Below are 25,996 nucleotides of genomic sequence, written 5' to 3'. Positions count from 1 at the left end.
CTTCACCCTAGGTTTCTGGTGTAGTTGGATTATCTGTTGCCTACATTTTTGTGGGCGTAGTTACCTTCCTTGGGTTGGAATTTTCCTTCCAATACTTTCTGTAGGGCTGGATTTGTAGATACATATTGGGAAAATCTGGTTTTGTCATTGAATATCTTGTTCTCTCCATCTATATTGACTGAGAGTTTTGCTGGATATAGTAGCCTAGGCTGGCATCCGTGTTCTCTTAATACTTTTAGAACATCTATCCAGGACCTTCTGGCCTTGAGGGTTTCCATAGAGAAGTCAGGTGTAATTTTGATAGGTCTGCCTTTATATGTTACCTGTCCTTTTTCCTTCGCTGCTCTTAATATTTTTTCTTTATTCTGTATGCTAGGTGTTTTGATTATTATATGTCGAGGGGTCTTTTTTCTTTGGTCCAGCCTATTTGGGGTTCGGCATGCTTCTTGTACTTTCATGGGCATGTCCTTCTTCAGATTTGGAAAGTTTTCCTCGATGATTTTGTTGAATATGTTTTCAGCTCCTTTGAGCTGGGCTTCCTCACCTTCCTCTATGCCTATTATTCTTAGGTTTGGCCTTTTCATGGTGTCCCACATTTCCTGGATATTGTGTGTTAAGGATTTGTTGGATTTATGGTTTTCTTTGGTCGATGAATCTATTTCTTCTAGTTTATCTTCTGCGCCTGAGATTCTCTCTTCCATCTCTTGAATTCTATTGGTTATGCTTGTGTCCGTGGTTTCCGATTTTTTGCCCAGCTTTTCAATTTCCAGCTTTCCTTCCATTTGTGTTGCCTTTATTTTCTCAATTTCGGTTTTCAAATCTTGAACCGTTTCCTTCACCTGGTTAATTGTTTTTTCTTGGCTTTCTGTACTTTCCTTAAGGAATTTGTTCATTTCTTCCACTTTTTTGTTTGTTTTTTCTTCTCTTTTTTTTTTATATTTTCTTTTATCTTTTTTGTGGGGGGCGGTTTTTATTATTATTGTAATTTTTTTTTGGTGGTCCCTTTTTTTTCCCTTTCTTTTGTTTTTCTGTTCTATTCTTTTTGGTGTGGTTAGCCTAGGGTCTTGTGGTGTCATGTTTTTTTTTTTGTTGTTGGGTGTTCTCTTGCATTGCCTTCTTCCCTTTTTTTCTCCCTGTGGGTGTGGGGGGTGTCTCTTCCCTCTTTTGTTGTTCCCCCCCGGGTGCCTGTGGGTGGAAAAATGAATCTGTGTCTCTCTCTGTGTGGCCCGCGCTCTAGGGGGGTTTCTCTGGCCAATAGCTGGCAGAAGAGGACGAGGGCTGGCCTGGAACTTGAGAAGGTTTTGCAGGGTAGTGGGATCTCACTGGAAACTGGCGCTCTCCAGCTGAGACCCTCGTTCTTTGGCAGGGGCCCGGATTTGTGGGTCAAGGATCTTGCCTGCAGGAACTCCAAGTGGACCCGCAGAGATAGGCGGATCTCTGGGAGGGGCCTGGGACTCCAGCAGAGGACTGGAGGCGGGGTCAGGGACCAAGCCGGTGGAAATTACAGGTGGTCCCACGTGGATAGTCAGGTCTCCTTTGTTCGGAGTTGCTCCAAGAGGTCTCCGAAGTAGGGTGGACTGTTGGCTCCACCCTCTGTCCCAGTGCTCAACCAGAGCGGCAGGACCGTAGGTGGGGTAGGGCACAGGGTGGGGGGGCGGTAGGCTGGAGGTTGGGATGGGTGGGGGTGTATCAGAGCTCCAAGGGTGCTCTCAAAGGGGACCGGAGACAGGAGCAGCAGGATCAGGGGCCAATCCAGGGAGTTCAGGCGGGGGAGGGGGGAAAAGAGGTTGAAGGGGACAGGCAGCCCCGATTGGGCCCAGACTCACCTCTGGCCAATAGCCGGCAGAAGAGGACGAGGGCTGGGCTGTAACTTGAGAAGGTTTTGCAGGGTAGTGGGATCTCACTGGAAACTGGCGCTCTCCAGCTGAGACCTCGTTCTTTGGCAGGGGCCCGGATTTGTGGGTCAAGGATCTTGCCTCGCGGTATGCTTTCAATATACATTCTGTTTCACTTGATTTGGAAGCCTTCTCCCAGATTTGCAGGCCATACCTCTCCCAGATTTGTAAAACAGCTATTTTCCATGAAATTGCTTTTATTTGTTTCAGAAACTTAATTCTATTTCCACTTTTAAGTTGCTTCCAGACATGGGATGCCTGTGCATTATCTCTCTTTGTCCTCTTGTCCTACTTTAGCCCATAGCTGCTGTTTCTTCCTTCACTAAAACTGGAACCATTTCCCTACATCATGTGGAAAGACCGAACTGCAGGAGTCCTCAGTCTCTTCTTCCCTGCTGGGGAAATGTGTTAGTAATAATGTATTCTCTCACCTGCTGTTGCAGTGATGTAGGTAGTTCTTGCTGTTATTTTTCAGACACCCAGTGCCAAGCATACTATCTCCTAGAAGCAGCAGCGACTCCTGTCTTAAAGAAGCTTGCTTGCCTCTGTACTTACCCTGCTGCTGATTGGAAATTTGCCACTGTCATTTTTGACCAAACAAGATTCTTCTTAAAGGAACAAGAAAAAATAATAAATGATGCTGTTCACCAAGGTGAGTACAAATCAGATTCAGACTACATGAGGATGCACATTTATAGACAGCTATAGCAATGCAGATCTCAGACCTGGACAAAGCCTTAACTGTAATTTAGCATATAGTATCCATGTCTAGGCCAAGACCAGAAGATTCTCAGTGAATCTCCTAATTGATATGTATTATTTAATAGGGCTCCATTGCAAAAATGAAGTTAACCACATAACTATTCACATGGAACTAATACTTGGCCCTGCTCTGGTCATGCCCAGATGAAATTGCAAAAAAACAGTATTGAAAGGATAAAATTATTTGCAGTGATCTTAACTGCATCCCATAATGAAATACAAACATACTCAGCACCAAACAATATAAAACTGACAAGACCTAGTGAAAAGTCATAACGCCAGACAATAAAGAAACAGAAAATAACAGCTCATAATGAGACTAATTCATTGAAACAAACCTAAATCAAATATACTAGAGTTCTCTGAAGTTACTGAAGCTCATGATAACTGTTTCTGCATATTCAGAAGGGGCTTTAGGCCCCTGACAGCCATATTCAGAAATTACTGTTGTCATTGTGGTTCTGGAGAAGGAGAGAACAGAAAAAAAAAAAGATTTTAAAACCTCTCAGTCAGTGGATTGAGAACTTCTCTTAGAGTTATTTCTGTCCCTGCTTGTGGCATGCATGTTGGGGTTTGTAGTTGCCTATAGAACAGGCCAGGACATACTATTAGAAAAAAAATAGGAAAGTTACTGTTTGTTGAGTGACATTTTGAAATTTAGCCTCCTTCTCCAGTCCTCCCGTTACCATTCATTTTTAAGTATTGGGTGGTATACCACATACCTCTGTCTTGTGCTTATAGTTGAGTCAGTGGAAGATACAGTGCACTCTGCCTACTACATGCTATCTGGACCAAGTTGTTTGCTAGTAAAGTCAGTTTTCTAAATTCATTAAATTATACATATGTTAGCAAATTAGCACTTTTTTAAAAATAATATAGCTGGGCTGGAGAGATGGTTCAGTTGTTTTAAGAGTATGTGCTTTTCTGCCATGCGGTGGTGGCACACGCCCTTAATCCTGACACTCAGGAGGCAGAGGCAGGCGGATCTCTGTGAGTTTGAGACCAGCCTGGTCTACAAAGAGGTAGTTTCAAGACAACCTCCAAAATCACAGAGAAACCCTGTCTTGAAAAACAAAGAGAGAGAGAGACAGAGACAGAGAGGCAGAGAGAGAGAGACAGAGGAGCAGAAAGAGACAAATGCAGAGAGAGAGAGAGAGAGAGAGAGAGAGAGAGAGAGAGAGAGAATGTGCTTCTTTTACAGAGAGGTCCTAGGTTCAGTAACCACTGATGGTTCCTACCACCTGTAACTGGGTTCTAGGTCATCTGTAACCTTCTTGTGGCCTTTGCCTGCTCCTGTATGCACATGATGCACATAAACTCATAAAGATACTCTTACATAAAAAAATAAATAAATCTTTGCTGCTGCATATGATGGTTTATGACTTTAATCATACAACTTAGGAAGCAGGTGAATCTCTGAATTTGTGGCCATCCAGGCTACATAGTGAGACACTGCAACAACAAAAATAAAATAGGGCCAGCAAGATGCCTTAGCAGATAAACGCACTTGCTGCCAAGCTTGGGGACCTGAGTTTGGTTCCCAGAACCCACATGGTAGAAGAAGAGACACACTCTTGCAAATTGTCTTCTCACCTCTGCACACATGTGTGGAATATACATGCCCTTCTCTCCCCATCTCACAGTTCTACATTCAGAAGAATCCAACCATTCATCTTCAGAAAGTTCTGGAAGTGCATAGAACACTTTAAGTAGACAATTGGCTTGTCCCTCTGAATACTTCTCTTATGTGAGTCATCTGTCTGAGCAAACACTTTTAAGATATCTCCATTTCAAAGTCTTACTTCTTTTTCAAATGTCTACTTCTGTCTTAAGCAGTTAGCAAGTTACTACTTTAATTTTCTTCTTGATTAGAACTGTTGGGTTTTTATTTTCCAACAAAAATAGACATAATTAAATATTCCTTGCCAGTAGGAAATGAGCTGGGCTGTTAGCTGCCTGGGCTTGGTGCTATCTTGAGCATCATGTATCCTCACTAAAGCTGTGCCCTCATCTGTAATGAGATCACAGTAATCCTGATAGGATTATTAGAGTTGGTGGACTAACCTGCTTATCCACAGCCTAACAGTAATACACACCTGCTAATAGACACTAGCTGTTATTACTAAGCAGATCTTATATATATTCTAATTCTCCAATGTGTTAACTATGCTTTTGCTTATACAGGTAAAACTGATGACAGAGAAATAACGTTCAGGCATGCTGCTTTCTTACATCTCCTGGTAACAATCAGAGATGCCCTTTTAACATGCAGTTTGGACACAGCATTAGGTGGGTAGAGAATTTTTTTAATTTTTGCTTTCTTCTTGTTGATAGTCCACCTGAAATGCCTCAATTTTCTAAAAGAGAAAGACTTCTTGAAAAATTATGTAGCCTCCTCACCTATTACACTGATCAACATATATTTTGTCATAATTATCAACGGGGTATATATATGTGTGTGTGTGTGTTTATGTATGTGTTTATGTTTATATGTGTGTGTGTGTGTGTGTAGTAAATATTATATACATTTCAGTGCTAAGGATCAAACTTAGACTGTCAGCCCAGACTGGAATGAATATATGTATGTATGTATGTATATGCTGTTTATGCTGTTAGTCTGGGTGTGAATTATAGAGTTCTAATGGCCTTATACAGTTCTGAATGTATAATCAAAATTATGCGCTGGTTTTTAATGTGAAATTTGACGTTTTGGCATATACATTTTAGGTCCTTAGTTTGTGTTTGGAACTTTGCCTTAAAAAGTAGAACTAGCTATTGCTGTACAAAATAATTTAGCTCTTACTGTACAGTGGATGGGGAACCATTGAAAAGGAGATGCTACTGGATTAGATTTGTTTTTTAAGTTAATTGTGGGTCTGGAGAAATGCTCAGTGGTTAAGAGTACATGTGCTCTTGCAGTGGACCCCAGTTCAGCTTCCGGCACAACAGGTTGAGCATCTCCAGGAGGATTGTTGCCTCTGACCTCCACAGCATCTGTACTCATGTGCATTTACCTCCAAACATACACATACAGATAACCAAAAACAAATTCTGAGGAGGCAGGGTTTCTCTGTGTAGCCCTGACTGTCCTGTGTGCCACCATGCTTGGCCTACAATAAATCTTTTTAAAAAGTTAAGACTAACAACAGTATTAAGAATCAGTAATGAGCCAGGCCATTGGTGGAGCATGTCACCTTTAATCCCAGCACCTGGGAAGCAAAGACAGGCCATCTTTGTAAATTCAAGGCCAGCCTGGTCTAAAGATAGAGTTCCAGGACAGCCAAGGCTACACAGAGAAACCCTGTCTCAAAAAAACAAAATAAAGAATAATGAATCAGTAATTAGAATCAGACTTTTAAAAATTGAAAAAAGGAAGTAAAACATAAGTCAATATCTTATGGCTGAAGAGATGGCTCAGAGGTTAATAGCACTAGCTGCTCTTCCAGAGGACCATGGCTCAATTCCCAGCACCCACATGACAACTCCCAACTCTATAACTCCAGTTCCAGGAGACCCAACACTCTCACATAGACATACATGCAGGCAAACACCAAAGCACATAAAAATAGTAAATCATAAAGAATCATTAAAGACAAAACCAAAAAGTAATAAGTCAAATCTAAATGTTATCTGTCAGCCTAGCAGTACTAATACAAGAATTAACAGGCATATGCATGTAAAACATATGGAATAAGAATTATGTATTTAAGTTATCATTTCATTAATTACCCAAATATCTTTTCAGCATCTGATATATAGAAATTGCCAGGTGCTATGCTGCAAAAATTCACAAAACTCAGTGGGTCCCAAAATCTCATGGAGAGCTTCTCATAAAAGAAATTCTTGGGATAAAAATCTAGATTTACTAAATATGAACCTTTAAGGACAAGATTTAGGCTCTTTCATGTTTAAGTTGCCCTTTGTAGATAGGTACTGTTGTATATGCTTGTAATGCCAGCTTTTGGGGAGACTAAAAGAATCCCTTGAGCTCTGGTATTTGAGACCATCCTGCAGAACATAGGAAGACCCTGTCCTGTGTGCACTATTTAAACACCAATGTTTTAGCAGATGCATAAATTAATTATGAATAAATGCTATTTACTTTACCCTGAGATTTTATATTCTAATGAGATTGTCATGTGCACTAAAAAATTCAGCTACAAAGTTGCATAAATTAAATACTAAGAAAATTCTAATAAATTTCCATGTAAGTGTAGATTCTGAGGTTTATAAGAAGAGTGAATTGATAATAAGCAGGAAGCAGGAAAGATAAGATATATTCAAAGTATGGGAATATGTACAAGTAAATTACTGTTATGTAGTATAAAAATAAAGATGTGGTATTAATTTTCTAGCTTTGCCCAATTTTAAGAACATCATATATTTGAGGAGGAAGATGTGTTTATCTGATTTCAGCATTGTCCTGGTTAATCCCAGGACTTGGGAGGCAAAGGCAGGTGAATCTCTGTCATTTGAGGCAACCTGGTCTACATAACAAATTCTAGGCCAGCTGAGGATATACTGACTCAATAGAAAAATAGAATATTTCCCAGATGTGCCTGTATCAAAATATCACACAGTACTTTCATAAGCATGTACAGTTTTTTAAATAGTGTTTTTGTACTGGGTATAAATTTCAACACCAACATATTTTATTAAAATCAGAATTGGACTAAGTGAAATGTTATCTGTCATTGTTTTGTTTCATTTTTGCTTATTTTATTTTTATTGTCTGTGTTTGGGTAATCTGCATTGCCTGTGGAGACCAGAAGAAGCATCATATCCTCTGAAACTAAAAGTTACAAACAATTGTTAACAATTGTTATATATGAGAGGGGTTGCTGAGAACTGAACCTCTGTCCTTTGGGAAAACAGCCAGTGCTCTTACCCACAGAGACACCTCTCCAGAGCTATTAACCATCACTGACGATTGCTTCCCTAGCCAGGCACGATATTGCACACCTTTAATCCTGGTACTCAGCAGGCAAAGGCAAAGGCAAGAGAATTTCTGTGAGTTCCAGACCAGCCTGGTCCACATAGTGTGTTCCAGGACAGCCAGGGCCTACATAGAGAAATCCTGTCTCAAAAAAACAAAAACCAAGACCAAAAAGATTTATTTTTAGTGATTTTTGCCATAGAGTTATACTAAAAAACATTAAAGGGCTTAACATTGTTCCTTAATTGTTCTTTAACAGGATATTTGTCAAATGCAAAAGATATCTACAAAAGCATGTTAGACTCCTGCTTGGATAACATTTGGAGACAGCTGAAAATTTTACAGTTTATTAACGAAAAAAGGCCTAAACCCAATTATAAGATTGAAGAATTACAATGTCAGATACTAAGCAGGTTGCAAAGTCAACAACAAATTAAGGTTGAGTATTAAGCTAAAGCAGATAAAGTAATTAGTATAAATAAGGGGGTATAACATGATTCTATGCATTTAACTTTGAAGTTATAAATAGGCTATGTTTGGTCTTTGACAGTTTTCTCCTTAAGGAAGTTAACAATAGTCTCAGATGCAGAAAGGGGAATTCATGTCATTATTCATTGCCTTCCGATTTAAAATGCTTTAATGTCTGTTATAAATTGTTGTTGGGATTGATTCTCCATCGACTTGGTTCTCCCCACCTGGCATTTGTATAAGATCATAGAAATTTACATCACAATATAACTACAATAATTTATTTTTGGGTAGTGATCTAGAATCTCATCTGACATGATATTGTAAAAAAATACTCTGTATATTTTTATTTTCTTACCCACCCTACATCAATTATATGACAGCTGAATTAATGAAGTTTTAAGGCAAAAATGCCTCTTTAAACCTAATCTAGCAGAAAAGCATGACAAGTGGTCACACTAAGTCTAAATACAATTTTATATGTTTTTTTTCCTTTTCCATTTCATCACTGCTTTATCCTCAAGTTTATAGTTTGAAAGTCTTGAATGACTTTCATAAGTCATTAAATTAAATCAATATATGAGAAAGTTATCGCTGATTCACTGCTCCCCTCCAAAAAAGAAACTGCATGTAATGTAGAAGAATGCAGCAGCTACTCCTTTTCTCCAGGAATTTCAGACTTGTGGGGCTGAAATTAACAGTGAGAAACAGTCTGAGACAACTTGTGCATAGATATTATAGAGGAGAAGACTGAGGCCCTGCCTCAGAACACTTCCCTCTGTGATATCTACTGTTATTGGAATTTAGAACAAAGTTACTTACTTTGTAACTTGTATGTTCCCTTTTTGTTTATAAGACAGGGTTGTCTCAGCAGAGGCTGACCTTGACCTCCTGAGTGCTGGGTTCACGGGGCAACTCTGTTCTCATCCTCATTACTTTTATCTGACCAGTTAAATTTGCTAGTTTTATCTCTGTAGCAAAACTGTGAAAAAGAATAATCCAGCTGGGGATACATTTCAGGGTGGAGCACTTGCTAGCATGTGTAAGGTCCCAGGTGTGACCTCCAGTGCCAAAAAAGAAATACATATGAGGAAAATAATCATTCAGCAATACATGCAGAATTCTTATTTTTGTCCAGGTACTGATTATAATAAGAATGGACTCAGATGGAGAAAAGCATTTACTTATTAAAACTCTTAAGAAAATAGAAGGTAGGAGCATTTAACTTACACTTCATTTAGTAAATGCTTTAAGTTATACAAATGTATTCATCTAACTGTTATTGACAGTAAAATATCATAAATTTGGCTTCTCAAAATCTAGGACTCAGTGGGGTTTTACCAATGGTTTGGTTCTCCTGTTGCTCAAACTTTCAGAAGTATTTAACTAACAATTTTAAATCAATGTAGACTCTAAGTCTGCAATATTATCTATAATGCACTACATGTATTTTATTAAGAATTGACATGTTTTATAGATTACTTCCTAGTTGCTACATTGATGCTAACTGTTTACAACTGTTTTTGAAACAAAGAAAAATTCATAAAGATTATGTAGCAAACTACATTTTATAGGTAGTAATTGAGGAGATAGTATCCAGCCAGTTTTCTCATTTCAGTGTATACTTTAGCCTTGCTCACTGATACTCCCTCCGCCAGCCCTTTCTTCTTTGAGCTTTGGAGCCCATTGCTTGCATGCAGTTTCTATTATCCTATAACTGAAACGTGACTTTCTCTCACAAGCCGTTGCTTCTTCTGTAACTCTCTCATATGGAAGCTGAATATTATCCTTTTAAATTTTTATTTATTTGTGTATATAAATGTGAATTCCTACCACATGATGGAAGGAGAGAACCAACACCTGCAAGTTACTTTCTGTCCTAAACACACAAACATACACACTAAATAAATAAGTCAGGAAAGTGCTGCACGATATTAGCACGTGGTGTGGAGGTGAGGAAATGATTGACGGCCGCAGCTCTTTTCTGGGCTTCAGGCTGAGTACCCAGTTGCTTTTGACACTTACTGTCTTCATTGTCTGCTGACATAAAAGTCTTGAATATACAACTGGCAATGCTTGAAGTCTTTCAGACTGACGACTTTCCTCAGCCAGGAGCTAGCTGGGCTTTTTTTTTTTTTTTTTTTAATCTAATAATATGGGGGGAAAAAAATCTAGTTTCATTTTCCATGTTTAAAGATCTAGTAAGGCACTCACCATGCCATTAGTTGGTTTTTAGGTTCATTTAGACTTTAGATGATATGAGTCACCTTATGATTTATGTAAAGAAATAATACTTGTTTATTGACACCAATCTATGTGTTACCAAATAATATTACACAAAATGCCATTATTACATATTAACTTTATGAACATTACAATTTATGGAAGTACACTAATAGATTATAGAATTAATTTAGACTTAGTTTAACTGTTCTTTAATTAGTTATGTTAACCAAAAATAAGCTAGATGAATATAAATTGTGAGGTAATAAGTTCTGTTTCTTATACAGACAGTAAACAAGTGCAAACACACATTTGCTCATATCACATTGAAATACCCTCCCTTGCTGATTTTGTTATGTACTTACTTTTTGGCTAGAGAAAGAATAAGAATCTACTATAATTTGGGGCAAAATAATGTTAAATGCACAACTTATGAGTATTTAATATGGCTGATTTAAAATGAAATATTTGACTGTTTTTGTTGGCATAAAAACTTTGGGTCCACATGATTTTTGTATATACACACCGGAAAAATTGCTTATAAGTTTCTAATAAACTAGACTTAGAAATGTAATCTGGAAAACCTTATTTCAAGTAATTTCTTTGCTTACAGAATTTCAGTTTATTTTTATCAGAGTGAAATTTGTGACACTGGAAAAAAATTATTAAAAAAAATTAAAAATCTTGTTGAAAGAAAACTGTTTTTTTTCCCCCAACAGGTTTAACATTGACTGTTTTACGTTCAAATGAGAGAAAAGATTTCCTGGAAACTACCAGTGTTTTAAAAGGGTAAGATTGTACTCTTTTAATCTATGGCATATTTCCACAGGAAAGGGAGAGCCCCCCCCCCAAAGTTTGGGCTGTGCTCAGTGTGGGGTGCTCACAGGACATGAATGGGCCTTGGGCTTGAACCCTATACTTGGGAAGGTGATCCTTTCAGAGTTCTGTTTAAGAAAATCTGAAGTCCATGACTTTATTCTCCCCATGAGAAATGCCTTAAAACACTTTAACTCTCAACATAGTCATGTCTGTTTAATAAAATTAGTATCCATGAATTTAGTTCAGTCATATTTTAATGTCCCCAAATTATCATCATTGTTTTTTAGAATAGAAATACTGCCAGGCGGTAATGGTACACCTTTTTAACCCCAGCACTGGGGAGGCAGAAATAGGCAAATGTCTGAATTCAATGCCAGCCTGGTCTACAGAGTGAGGTCTAGGACAACCAGGGCTACACAGAGAAACCCTGTCTCGGGGAGGCCGGAATGGAGGGAGGGGAAATGCCTTTTAAAACATAATCTTGTTTTCTTCAGTTTCTTGGCTTGTCATGTCTCCTTCCTTTCTTCCTGGGGAGGGCCTGCTAATAAATAATAGACCTAGCACTGAGTTGATTTTTGTTTGTTTGTTTGGTTGGTTGGTTGGTTGGTTGGTTGGTTGGTTGGTTGGCTTTTTGAGACTGGGTTTCTCTGTTTAACGGGCCTAGCTGTTCTGGAACTCACTTTGTAGACCAGGCTGGCCTCGAATTCACAGAGATCTGCCTGTTCTGCCTCCCAAGTGCTGGGGTTAAAGGCATGTGCCACCTTTACTTTGTCTTATTTCACACAGAAATTATTTCTAATATTGGGATCCAAATAATGAAAGAAATATAAATAAAATAGAAGCCCATAAAAACTAGGCATAAACACTTTAAACTTCTGGTTTGATCCAGATAGAAAGGAGTAGTGAAGGGTTTGAATTACATTAGATGCTGTATTACAGGAAGATGATGAGACAGCAACACTTATACTACTGTGCCCATCATTTCTTGTTTTCGTTCAATGCTTATTAAGCCCATTGAGAAGAAACAATTCCATCTGACAGTTGTCAGAAAATACCCTTCTATGTAGAGTCTCAAAATTAAGATTTTACATTGGTGAGGTGAGGCAGTTTTTCATGTTGATATCTATTATTGATGATACTCGGTAATAAATTCAGAATTACATTTGAGGTATGAGCAGATGGAATTTTGTATGTTCTGATCTTTTTTTGAAAGTATGATATCTGAGAGAAAGATAAAATGAAGCTGGGTGGTGGTGATATACACCTTTAATCCCAGCACTGGGAAGGCAGAGGCATTTGAGGCCAGCCTGGTCTACATAGCGAGTTCCAGACAGCAGGACTACATAGATTGTCTAAAAGAGCACAAACAAAACAAAACAAGAAAAGAAAGATAAAATGGGGTTAACACAGTGAGAGCATTGAGCAAAAAGTGTTCCAGTGCTTTTCCTGTTGAATTGGCGAGGTCAGGAGAGCACAGGCAGCCATCTTCTCTGCTCCAGCTAAAGAAGGACGAGTGTACTTAGATTGTCTTGGCCTGCTTTTGTCTTCAGTACAAGTTCCTGTGTGGTTGTGCACAATCACAGTATTGGAGCAGATTTCCCCTGGAGCAGCTTCTCACTCGTGGTGGAGTACAATCACGTGGGACACTCTTGCTGGGCCAGGCACTGCCAGCAGCTGAGCGTACCTTTCCTGGCCCTGAAAGCCGTTCTTCCAGACACAGCTTCTCTGAAAAGTAAGGAGATAAGCCGGTGTCCCGCTCTCCAGTAGGGTAGAACTGTTCTATTTGAAGAAATATTCTTCTTTGTTTGAATTTCTATTTATAAAATAAACAATACATCTGTATAGTTTCTTTAACGTACACCTCCATTACTACTGTTTTATAAAAAAAGAGAAAGATGTTGTGGAAGAAAAATGTAAACATTTATAATTCTCTTACTTAGGAAACACCTTGCTGGATAGATTTGGTGGGTTTCCTTGGAAATTCAGATCCCATACATATTTTTTGCTTCTGAAGGATTACTTAATGCCCCAGAAATACTCCGGCTGCTGGAATCTGAGTAAGCCACCCTTTTTAGATGTTGACCTCAGCAACTTCAGTGTGTGTATGTGTATGTTCTGATTAGTTAATTACACTGTACATGTTATGCCTTATCTTCCTGATCCAAGACTAGACTAGTACAAGAACTTCTTTCCAAAAAGTATATCAATTTATATTTCTAGTCCCTAAACTATAATTATAATACCTTTTATAATGCTTACTAATTTTATTAGCAAAATGAAATTGAATTTTTCTTCAATTTGCATTTTATTTAAATTTCTCTTGTTACCAGCACAAAAGAAATATCTTGTGTGTTCTTTTTCTGGGAATTACATGTTCAAACATTTGAGCCATTTGCAATATTCACAATGAGGAGGAAACAGCATGGAAAACAGGATTATTAAGTTCTAGATGAATGGTTGGGTTTTCAGGTTATTAGTTTTAAGGTTATGCCAACATTGAGTGTTTTAAATTTAAAAATACTGTATCATAGTACACAGGAATATTGAAGTGAACATCAGTGAAGGAAAACAGAGATACTACTTTCAGATAAAATACAAATCAACATTATATTATTTTGTTTTCATATTGAAAGGCTAGGGACACATAAAAAACTATTAGCTGATAAAAAGTAGTTAAAGTGTAGACAGAGACTTGTGTAGCTCAGTTGTTGAATGTACTTAATATGTGTGGTATGAGGCCACTGAGTATTTGTGAGGCCCTGAATTTAACCTCCAGCAACAGCTTGACCTCCAGAAGTAAGTCAGTTTAAAAAGAGAGGAGAAAAAATCTGATAAACAGGAAATCTTACAGTTTTATCAGTTACTGTTAAAGAACAAGAATAAATCAGTCAAAACATTTGTAATGGCAATATACATAAATATATATATGTATATATACATATATACATATGAATATTCAGTACAGTTACTAAGACAGCATATAATTTTTAAGAGGATTGTCATTGTAAAAGAAAAAGATGAAAAAGAAGTTAACAGGGCCTGGAGAGAGGGCTCAGCTATTAATAGTGCCTGCCGAGGACCAGAGTTTGGTTCCCAGCACCCAGATTGGGCAACTTATAAACACCTGTAACTCTAGTGGTGACTCAGGGAATCTGAAGCCCTGTTCTGGCCTCCATAAGCAGCAGAATGCACATGCACTCTCTCTCTCTCTCTCTCTCTCTCTCTCTCTCTCTCTCTCTCTCTCTCTCTCACACACACACACACACACACACAAATTAAAACTAAATCTTTAAACAAATAAAAATTTAAAAAGAGATGAACACAATTTAAGGAGAAACCAATAGAAAATGCACCAGAGGTCTTCCAAGCTGAGCAGGTACAGATTAGAAAAGTCTCTGGTTTATTTTATACACTGAATGAATCACAACTTCCTTCCCAAAATTGAAAGAGTAAGTTGATTTATGGAAAAACAGTTCAGAAGAACAGCACAATACTCTACAGAGTGTTTTTAACCACAGCTTTATTTTCACTGGAGAATATTGTCTTTTGCAGCTATGATATCACACTAGTGGAGAGATGCTGCTGTGAGTCACTGAAACTCTTTGGAAGCACAGAGCATTATGGAGTGGTCACAGTTGATGAGCAGACTGCTGTAGTTGTACAGGTAAAACCATGTAATAAGAAATTAAAACTCAGGTGGAAAGTGAATGGGGGGGAAGATTAACATGAGGAGTAGGGAACAAATATGACCAAAGATATACAAATTATCACGTAATAAATATATTAAAAATAAATTAAGCATATTAAAATAATACAACTATGTAATTTTGTATTACTTAACTACAATCTGTGATCTCTAAATTTTACAAATGGGCACAGTACTAATTATCACCATGGAAAATGACTACCAATCTTCCTAGATGCCATATAAATTTTAAAATACTTAGGGAAGATAAAGATAAGTCAGGCAAAGTAGTGTATATCTGCAACCCTGTCACAGGATTGCAAGTTTGAGACCAACCTGAGTTATATAGCAAGACCCTAACTCAAAACAAAAAAAAAAATGATAAAATAAATAATCTCTAGCATTGTATTTTGGCCTATTTTAAAATTACTTCTAAAAAATTAGTGCAGGAAGTTTTAAGAAGTAAATACCAAGGACTAGGGGTAGTAGACTGCTTGGCTAGTGTGCACAAAGCTCCAAGTGTGATCACCAGCTGTACAAGCAAAGCAAGATAAAGAAAACCAAGAACCAGCCACTCTTTCATATAAAAAATATGGTATAATTTTATGTGGCTAGGTAGTCCATTCATTACTTCTTTTCTGTCTCATGTGTATATGTGTGTGACTGTGTGGGTTTATGTGCAACACATGCATACAGGTGCATAAGGATTCCTGGAACTAGAATTATGGGTGATTATAAACTGCCCAATCTTAGTGCTGGGAACAGAACAGATCTGGGCTCTCTGTAAGAGGAGTAAGTGGGGGCTGAGCCATCCTTCCAGCCTCCAAAAAGTATAATATTAATTGATGATTAGAAATGTGGAGTTTCCCCTAAGGCAAATATGGATTACTTCAAATTTGTTTTTTAAAGAGAGAATCTCCAAAAATACATAGAATTTGGATCAATCTCCTCACCTGCAGTACTGCACCCAGCTGGGTACTCAAACCACAGCTAATGACACATTAACTTACAACAGTGAGGCTCATAAATTTGTTAAAATACATAATTTGGAAGGTAAGATGAATAAATTCTTAGAAGAATCTTCTTATATGTTTACTTGATTGATGAACCAGTTGTAAAGAAATGGAGATTGGAGATCAGGTTTGATGATACAGAGTATAAATTATTGGTAAATGTGATAAGGTCTGATTTGGTGAGCAAAAACTACAATATAAGAATGACATAATGGAAATGTTCAAGTACTGGATTTTTAAAGAGACAGCATTTCTTTAAAATTTAAAGTTCTCAATTATTTGTTGACTTGGAAAACTGCCTTAATCCACAGATATAGCACTTCTGTTAAAAGAAGGACATGTCTTAAATGTCCTTTATCAAATGTCCAATTAAACTTTAATAATTGAAGGAAAAGAGGATCTAGACCATTGAGGGACCCAGGAAGTCTACCAAGCCATCCCTTTTAACCTGCAGTGCAGGCTGCAGGGTTTGAGTCAGATCGTAATGGAAAGTGCTCTTACAGTTGCACCATCAGCAGGTTATCCCACAGGTTTCTAAGTGTATCCAGATCCCAGTCCGCAAAGCACTTCACCAGCACAGGAACACTGACTTGGCCATTTTATTCATGTTGGGCTGTGGAAGACTCATGAGGCTTCCTGGTTGGTGTTGTCACACTAGTTTCTTGTTTTATGTCTACTGCAGCTTTCCCCTGGTTTTTGTATGAATTTCATTTTTACATTAAACCATACCCATGCCTCTTAAGTTACCATTTATGTACCAGACTATTGAAATTTTTAAGCAGTAGTCAATCTGATGTATCTTCCCATTTTCTTTATTTTTTTTTATAGGACCTAGAAGAATTATATTATGAGAAGGCATCAGACAATATCATTATGAGATTAATGGCATTGTCATTCCAGTATAACTGTTGTTGGATAATACTATATCCCAAGGAAACATTAAGTTCAGAGTAAGTAAACATTTCTTCCTCCAAAGTCATGTTCCTAGTTTTCTTCAATCCTCTTTGTGCACAAATGTTCATCTAGTGTGCTTTAAATGAGGGGGTTCTGGGGATGGAGGCAGGATACGAAAACAAAGAACTCTGGAGATGACACATGTTGTCCTGGACATTCTGTTCAAATCATCCCCTCCTACCCCCTCTCATTAAGAGTTATTATTTTATGTGTTTTATTTCTTTGGAATCCTGGACTTGTTTGCTAAAAGATAAATCCTTTTTAAACCATTTCTAAAATGATGTTAATACACTGAATGCATAACTGTTTTGTTATGTACTTACGTCATTGATGGGCTTAACCAAAACATTAGTAAATGCCATGGCCAGACAATGGCTTGAGTCATCACTATTTTTCCTTTCCTTTACTGATAAGCATAATAAATATCCTCCGTCAGCTGGCCTTTCTATCTCAGGATTGTCAACAGTGCTTTTATCTTTCACTGCTATGAAGCGTCTAAGATGGTTTCAGTAGTCTGTTGCTCCAAACTCCCCAGTTCATGACACTTCAATGCCTTTGATTGTCCACCGTCCTAAGATTTTCCCCTACCTGCAGATCTTCTTTATGTCCGTCTCTGAATATATTTGTATTGAGTTCTCTCTCCTGTTCTATTCATTAGCCATCTTATTTACTACAGCTTTTGTCAGTATCTGTTGGTATATAATTATTATGTTTCTTTCTGCAGCTGCAGTCTTTCTCGGGAATTCCTGGCATAAATCTCTAAATCTTTACCAAATATCTCCCCCCTCATATTCCACAAACTCTCAAAGTTAACATGCTCAGATATGAACTTACTGTATAGTCTCTGTCCCCCCAAATCTGTATTTCTTCTTATCTGCCCTGTAGCAATTTTTTACTGTCTGTCTATCTTTCCTGCATTTATACTACCAATACCTTAGCTCAGATTCTCACTATTTCATGTGGATTGTTACACTACCTGTTATTTTTCTATCTCCAGATGTCTCTCCGTGTTCCCTAAGTAGTGTGTCATTGCCCAGTTGATGCCCCTAAAACCAGCTCCTATTATTCCATTCTTAAGAAAAGCCTTTCCTGAGAGGCTGGGGAAATAACTCAGTCACTAAAGTGTTTGGCATAAGGAACTGAGTTTGAATCCAAGGACCTGAGTTCAAATCCCAGAACCAATGTTGAAGAAAACAACAACGAATCAGTCAGGCATGATGGTATACATTTTAATCCCAGTGCTGGGGAGGCAAAAATAAGTGGGTCCCTGTCGCTCACTGACCAGCCAGCCTAGCCTGCTTGGCCAGTGCCAGACCAATTTTAGACCCTGTCTAAAAAAGCACCTGAGAAATGACACTTGAGATGTTTGCTTCTGGCTCGAGTAGAGCCCAGTAGTGAACACCTTTAATCCCAGCCAGAAGCAGACAGATCTCTGTGAGTTTGAGGATGGCCTGGCTACATAGCAAGCTCCAGACCAACCAGGGCTCCATAGTAAGACCCTGTCTCCAAAAACTGAAGACAGAAGAGGAGAAGGAAAGATCATCAACTTCTGGTTCTATATGTATATGTATAAGTGCAAACACACACACACACACACACACACACACACACACACACACACACACATGTCTTTACTGAGTTCCTAGTTACCTACTGAATACAATACAAACTATGACCCATGACCATATATGTGAGGTGTCAGGGATGTGACCCACCTGTATTTTCAGGGTTCTTCTTCACTGCCTTCCAGTTTAGCCAGATGCTTTCTACTGTCACCCATTTCTTTTCTATGTCTTCAACTGTTTCCTCTAGTGAAACTATACTCAATTTTTTTTCAGTCCCAGGTACTGTGTTTTCTACTCCCTACTCACACCTTTCCATCCTGTGAACTGCTTAGCTCTATGTTTCTTCTATGTTTTGATTCTTTGGTACATGTTCTACAGCATAAGGGCACACTGTTTTCATGTGATAGATGCCCAGTAATTGTTCATTGATTGAGTCAGCCTTTCCTACAAAATTGCTAACCAGTTTGACTCACTTTATTCCTATAATATTACACCCCACCTAACTCAGAGAAGGCTTTATATATTCTTTAAATTGGTTGTTAAATAAGGTATCTATATATTTGACATTGCCTGTGATTTTTTTCCACTTTCTTGACACCATTGTTTAGTAGTTTACTGAACTCTTCCTGTATAATTATTATCTTGTGAGGATAGATTCAAACTGGAGTCTAAGAGTCTAAACACCTTGGCTCTTAAATCCTTTTCTATTAACAGATAGCCCCAGCAAGTCCTTTCTACCTGGCTACAGAGTAAAAACTGTGGTTTCTGCTTTACCACCCTCACTTTGAAGATTAATAAGACCTATAAAACACATCAAGCTTGGTGTCTACTTACAGGCAGTTTGTTATGGGAAATTTTCCCACAAGCCTGGTCCCACAGCTGTGTCAGCCCCAAATAACACACAGAGACACTGTATTAGATATAAAGCTGTTGGCCTGTTACTAGAGTTTCTTATTGGCTAGCTCTGTCTTAAATATTAACCCATTTCTATCTATCTAAGTATTTCCATGTGGTCTTATCTTACCGGAGAGAGGGTGCAGAGTTCTTCTCAAGTCCCTACATCTTGAATCTCCACTACATCTCCCAGAATCCTCTTTGTCTCCTAGTCCTGCCTATCTTGCTCTCCTATTTGCTAACAATGCTTTATTCATTAACCAATAAGAGAAACATATTTACAGAATGACATCTCCCATCAGCCTACTTATAAATAATTTTAAGTTTTATCTAAAGCTTGAAAATTTTTTATATAAATTACTTATTTGCAAGTTTTCTAAGGTTGTTTTCAGATTGCTATTTACCTATAGTTTTGTGGTTCAACTGAAATACAGAGGAGAATAGCAAAAGATCCCAATGTATTTTTGTCTATCACATAATGTTCTGGGATACCTTTATTTTTATCAGAATATACAGTATGAACATTTTTGTGATATCACAAATATAATTATTTTCAGAATTATTATTTTCATAGTTCTGTGTTATTAGATAATTATAACTTTTTGTTTTGCTTTGTTTTTTGAGACAGGGTTTCTCTGTGTAGCCCTCAAACTCTTTGTAGACCAGGCAGACCTTGAACTCACAAAGATCTGCCTGTATCTGCCTCCAGAGTATTGTGTTTAAAGTCATGCACTACTACCACCTGGCTGATAATTGTAATCTCTAAGTAGTATATCAATAAGCTGATCAATGAAAGAAATAGAAAATGCAGAAGGAATGGTTTGCATTATCTTAGTTATTCAGGAATCTCAAGAAAGAGCATCAACATCCTTTGAGCAGCCTTGGTTTGGTGTTTGCCAGAGTCAGTGTATAGCTGCACTCATGACTATGATGTACTGCAGTCCAATGTTAACATTCTATAATGCAAAATATGCAAGAGAGGAAGCTCACTGGACAAAGCCCCGAGAAAACTTCCAAGAATCTTTTCCTAGTTCACACACAAAGGTGCTTGGTTTTCTTAGCAACAAGCTGTGACAAAACTAAAAACCATTAGCCATTCAGGAAGCTTATTAGAGACACAATGACCAGGGTTAAGGGCTTAGTGCAAGTCAAAGCTTCCAGGGCTCAGAAGGTAAGAAAATATTCAGCAGAATTCATGTTGTTGGTACAAACAGCTTGGGAACAGTAAGTTACTCTGACAAAACTTTTTACTTTGTGGAGAAAGTGTGTCTTGTGTTATGTGACATCATTCATGGGGAGATGCAAACAGACATCTACTCACCCTGAACAGGGAACCATTAACAAAGCAAGGATACCACTACAGTCCAACTGGGTGAACCAATGGATTTACTGGGTTATTTCAGGGGTGTGAGGGAAGGGTTAACCAGGAGCAGAAATGACTCAATTCGAAAAAAATGTGACCAAAAGCTCACTGAAGCTATAAACCTGTACCTCACTGCACAACTACCAGCAGTTTGACAGGCTATAGAATGTCCTTCCTAGGCAGCTCAACAGGAAGAGGCTCAGACCACCCACACTGCCTTGAGGAGATAAATTAGCCAAGCTGTCTGGAAAAAGCAGACCAGGGGAACTACCTGGAGATGCTCAGGCCTACTAAACTGTCTGGGGGGGAAAGTGCCCCAACCATATGAGCTGTCTACAAATTATGCAGTGAGCTCCAGATTCCCAGCTTTTGTGAACTGTCCTGGTAATAGGGATCCTACTCCCTTATGGTAAGTAGCCTTGTAAAAAGTATCCTGTTCCTTTATGGTAGGTGGCCTGGTAATAGGTGTCCTATTCTATGTGTCTAAGTCAACCCTGGAGGTAAGAATGGAGTGAGTCAGATTTTCTCCTCACCCATGATCTCCTACACACATACCCTAGTATCCCTAGATTTAATAGTGTGGTTAGAGATAGGAGGTGGAAATGTCCTTTCCAGAGAGGATAAAGTAAGTACAAGGAGAAATGGGACATGCCTGCAACAAAATGTCTACTGAGTAAACATGTAATAATGTCATTCTTAGGTTCCATCTCACAGAAATGTTTAGTGAATAAACATGTAATAATGTCACTCATATGAAATCTCTACTAAGTAAACATGTAATAATGTCACTCTTAGGTACCATCTCACAGAAAAGACACTTCATCATCTCGCACAGATTTATGCAGCTTTGGTTTCCTCGGGTCTTAAATCTGAAGAACTGGATGTAAAGGTATTATTTTCCCTATATATCCACAAGCATTGTTCATAAACTAAAATTAGACTTGAATTCAAGTGCCCAATGTGAAGAAACATTAAGCAGACACAATTCCTTAAGAGCCAATAAAGAGCAGGGTCAAATTATAAAATACATACACTTCTACACTTCGGTTTTAAAAACTTTTAGTGTGTTACATGAACACACACATATAAATACATACAAAATAAATATGTGACAAGAACTTAACGCATGGTATGATATACATGCCTGTTGACTTGGCACTCAAGAGGTTGAGATGGAAAGTTCATGAGTTCAAAACCAGTTAAGGAGTTATATAGCGAGACTGTCTTAAAAACCAAAAAAACAACTTAATTTAAAATCAAGTCAAAGTTAGAACTTTAAAAAACCATATCAGGAGATGAAAATAAATGTTCCTTGATCAAATCATGTTCTTCATGAAAGATGTACTGAGTTTTTATCTACTGCAGAGTGGAACTCTCAAGATGTTTTGGTAGGGTAATATGTACTGATGATCTCCAGTCTCCTTGGCCCTAAAGCATTTGTCTGAGTTAGGGTTCATTTCATGTTCTTTCATTTAAGAAAAAAGACATTGCCATAGCCTTTCGTAGCTTCTGAGTATGGTTCTTTTTTTTTTTTTTTTTATGTTGATCCCAGTTCTCTCTCCATCCCTCCCTCTTGTACCCTGACCACCCTCCCCTCCCATTCCCCCCACCCCAATTCCTCATGTAGGGCAATGCCATCCAGGTGGGGTCATGTAGATCTGACAGGTCATTTGAAGTAGGAACTAGGATCCGTTTGCAAGGTCCTTTTGTGCACCACGGATACATCCTGGTTCCACTGTCTGAGATCCCTTAGACTGCTCAGTCCTTCTGGTTGAGACCCATATTCAGGGGGGCCTGAGTCAGTCCCATGCTGGATTCCCAGATATCAGTCTGAGGGCCCATTAGCTCCTCCTTGTTCAGGTCAGCTGTCTTTATGTGTTTCTGCAACCTAGTCTTGTCCTCTCCACCTGCATCTGGGTTCTAGTTCGACTCAGTGTTTAGGTATGGGTGTTTGCTTCTGTTTCCAACAGGTATTAGGTGAGGGCTCCATGGATAAGTTAGCTGTTGATCTCACTGTCCGATAAGGGCATTTATGATAGCCTTTCCACGGATGCTCAAATTGTTACTTGGCAGCAGTCTTGTAGGTCTCTAGACCTTTCTTTGGGTTCAGTTTCCTCTTCAAACCAATATTGGCTCCCTCTTTTATGTTTTCTCTCTCTCTCTCCCCCCCTTTCTCTGTCTCTCTCTGTCTCTGTTTCTGTCTCTCTCTCTCTCTCTCTCTCCTGTCTTCTGTTCCAACCTGGACTCAATCTTCCTAGTCACATGTGTTTTCCTTTCTTCCCCCTCGTTTTCTCCTACTTCTCTCTCCATTCACTGCCCCCCCAACTTCTCCTGTGCTCTGGGGGGACTTGTCCCTTTCTGCTTCTGTGAGAGACTTTATATGAATCTCTTAGAATACACCTTGTTTCCTAGTTCCTCTGGAGGTGTGAATTATAGGCTGGTGATCCTTTGCTCTAGGTCTACAATCCATATATGAGCAACTACATACTATGTTCCTCTTTTTGTGACTGGGTAACCTCATTCAGGATGGTTTCTTCAAGTGCCATCCACTTGCCTGCGAATTTCAAGATACCATTATTTTTTTTTCTGCAGAGTAGTATTCCATTGTGTAGATGTGCGACATCTTCTTTATCCATTCTTCAATTGAGGGGCATCTAGGTTGCTTCCAGGTTCTTGCTATTACAAATAATGCTGCTATGAACATAGTTGATCAGATGTCTTTGTTGCATGGATGTGGATCATTTGGGTATATGCCTAAGAGGGGGATTGCTGGGTCCTGTGGTAAACTAATTCCCATTTTCCTGAGGAACTGCCATACTGATCTCTAAAATGGTTGTACGAGTTTGCACTCCCACCAGCAGTGGAGGAGTGTTCCCCATTCTCCACATCCTCTCCAGCATGAGTCGTCATTGGTGTTTCTAATTTTAGCCATTCTGGCAGGAATAAGATGGTATCTCAAAGTTGTTTTGATTTGCATTTCCCTGATAGCTAAGGATGTGGAGCATTTTCTTAAGTGTCTTTCAGCCTTTTTGATTTCTTCTATAGAGAATTCTTTCTTCAGTTCTGTACCCTATTTTTTAATAGGGTTATTTGGAGTTTTGTTGACTAGTTTCTTGAGTTCTTTGTATATTTTGGAGATCAGTCCTTTGTCAGATGTAGGATTGGTGAAAATCCTACCCTTACTCAGGATAGCCAAAACAACCCTGTACAATAAAAGAACTTCAGGAGGCATCACCATTCCTGACTTTAAGCTCCACTACAGAGCTATAGTTCTGAAAACAGCCTGGTATTGGCACAAAAATAGACAGGTAGACCAATGGAATCGAATCGAAAATCCTGATATAAACCCACACACCTATGAACACCTGATGTTCGACAAAACAGCTAAAAGAATACAATGAGGCAAGGAAAACATCTTCAACAAATGGTGCTGGCACAATTGGATGATGGTGTGTAGAAGACTGCAGATAGACCCATGTCTGTCGCCATGCACAAAACTCAAGTCCAAATGGAAAAGACCTCAACATCAATCCAGCCACACTGAACCTCTTAGAAGAGAAAGTAGGAGGTACCCTTGAACAAATTGGTATAGGAGACCGTTTCCTGAACATAACTCTAGGAGCACAGACACTAAGAGCAACAATTAATAAATGGGACCTCTTCAAACTTAGAAGCTTCTGTAAGGCAAAGGACATAGTGGACAAGACCAAACGGCAGCCCACAGACTGGGAAAAGATTTTCACCAATCCTATATCCAAAGGGCTGATCTCCAAAATATTCAAAGAACTCAAGAAACTAGACAACAAAACACCAAATAACCTTATTTAAAAAGTGGGGTACAGAACTGAAGAAAAGAATTCTCAATAGAGGAAATTAAAAAGGCTGAGTATAGTTCTTAAAATCCTTCTGACAGGTGAGGTCTGCACCTATATTCTAGCAACCAGTTGGAGATCTCCACATGACTATCCTGCAAATAGCTCAGATGGAACTCCCCATCCTCTCCCAAGCTTGATTTGTGACATCACTGTTTGGTGGCATGGCAGTATTTCTGGGATAATTCCCCCCCATCACTTCGCATGCAGATTTTTCAAATGCTTTCCTAACTAATCATCTACTCCATCCTATGCTGACAGCAATTCCATTGTAAGAAGCAGCTGTGAAAATCCATTCCCTACACACTGGAGGTGATCGAGCTTGTCTTTTCATTTCTATATCCTGGGCACCCAGCAAAATGCCAAATAGAATGCTATTGGCAACACTGTTATGTTTTCTTGCTTAGAGACCTTCCATGTCTTCCTGCTTTATTCAGAATAGAGTCAAATTCAGGCGGATACAGAATTCAGTCCCTAGGTAATCATTTCTCCATGAATCCCCACAAGGTCAGACTCAGCCGATGAAGAGATGTCATCCAGCCTTTCTTCCCCCAGGGTGCTGTTGTCTATCTCTTGGAGCCAGGTTTCAAACACAGCTTTCTTAAGGAGCTATGCCCCGGCATACCCACTCATTATAAATATGGCCTTCCCCATTACACACTGTACTTCTATTATAGTGTGAGGTGTTTGGTGGTGGTGGTTTTATTTTGTTTTTGAGACAGAGTGTCACTGTGTGTCATAGCCCTGGCTGGCCTTGAACTCACAGAGATTGCCCGCATCTCAAATGCTGGGATTAAAGGTGTGTGGCACACCCTGACACAGGCATTTATTCATATGCTCTTCATTCTGAAAGGCAAGAACTAAGTCCTTTGTAAACCTGTGCCTTCTAGTACAGTAGCTTCATACAGAGCAAATATTTTTAACAAATACCTGCTTAATAGTTAAATCAAATCACAACCTGTTAAGAATATCAGGAAATGATCTTGAAAAATTCAATCTCATGATGTGTGATATTTTGCTTATTATCTAACAAAGCTTGACTGGAGATCAGAGTGCAAAGCTAGCCACACTAGTCAGCCATAAAACCCAGGCAGTGGTGGCAGACAGAGGCAGACAGATCTCTGTTAGTTCAAGGCTGCCCTGGTCTACAGGAGAGTGACCCAGTTTAAAAGAGAAACAGATTCAGGCAGTGGTGGCTCACACCTTTAATCCCAGCACTAGGGAGGTGGAGGTAGGAAGGCATATAGCTGGGCAGAGAGAGGAATATAAAGTAGGAGGAGACATGAGCTCAGTGCAGTCTAGGCAGTCAGTTTGAGGCAGTCAGTCTAAGGACAGGATCCCCCATTTGATTTGAGATAGAGGTAAGAGCTAGTGGCTGGTTGCTTTGATTCTGGGATCTTTCAGCCCCCTCCCTCCATCTGAATCTGGGTTTTTATTATTAAGAACAATTAGAATTCCTGCAACATCATGAAAATATTACACACAACAGTAAAATTCTTAGAAAAGTTACCTTTAAATGTAAATGTGTCTTGTTTATTCAAATGAGG

At 38.7% G+C, this 25,996-nt stretch overlaps 1 protein-coding gene across 1 annotated transcript in view; it reads left to right on the top strand.

The window, feature by feature from the left end:
* The window catches only part of LOC127225920 (protein shortage in chiasmata 1 ortholog-like), an 83,438-nt gene that overhangs the window by 49,654 nt on the left and 7,788 nt on the right, over positions 1-25,996 (top strand). Inside the window, 11 exon segments of the mRNA XM_051189572.1 lie at positions 2,371-2,547; positions 4,842-4,946; positions 7,853-8,031; positions 9,200-9,272; positions 11,004-11,073; positions 12,654-12,835; positions 13,044-13,073; positions 13,076-13,160; positions 14,656-14,767; positions 16,630-16,751; positions 21,373-21,466. Of these exon segments, the coding sequence (XP_051045529.1) occupies positions 2,371-2,547; positions 4,842-4,946; positions 7,853-8,031; positions 9,200-9,272; positions 11,004-11,073; positions 12,654-12,835; positions 13,044-13,073; positions 13,076-13,160; positions 14,656-14,767; positions 16,630-16,751; positions 21,373-21,466 (1,229 nt within the window).

Source organism: Phodopus roborovskii, unplaced genomic scaffold, assembly GCF_943737965.1.
Source record: "Phodopus roborovskii unplaced genomic scaffold, PHOROB, whole genome shotgun sequence".
In the NCBI taxonomy this organism is placed as follows: Eukaryota; Metazoa; Chordata; class Mammalia; order Rodentia; family Cricetidae; genus Phodopus; species Phodopus roborovskii.
This window is presented reverse-complemented; position numbering and strand designations above follow the sequence as displayed.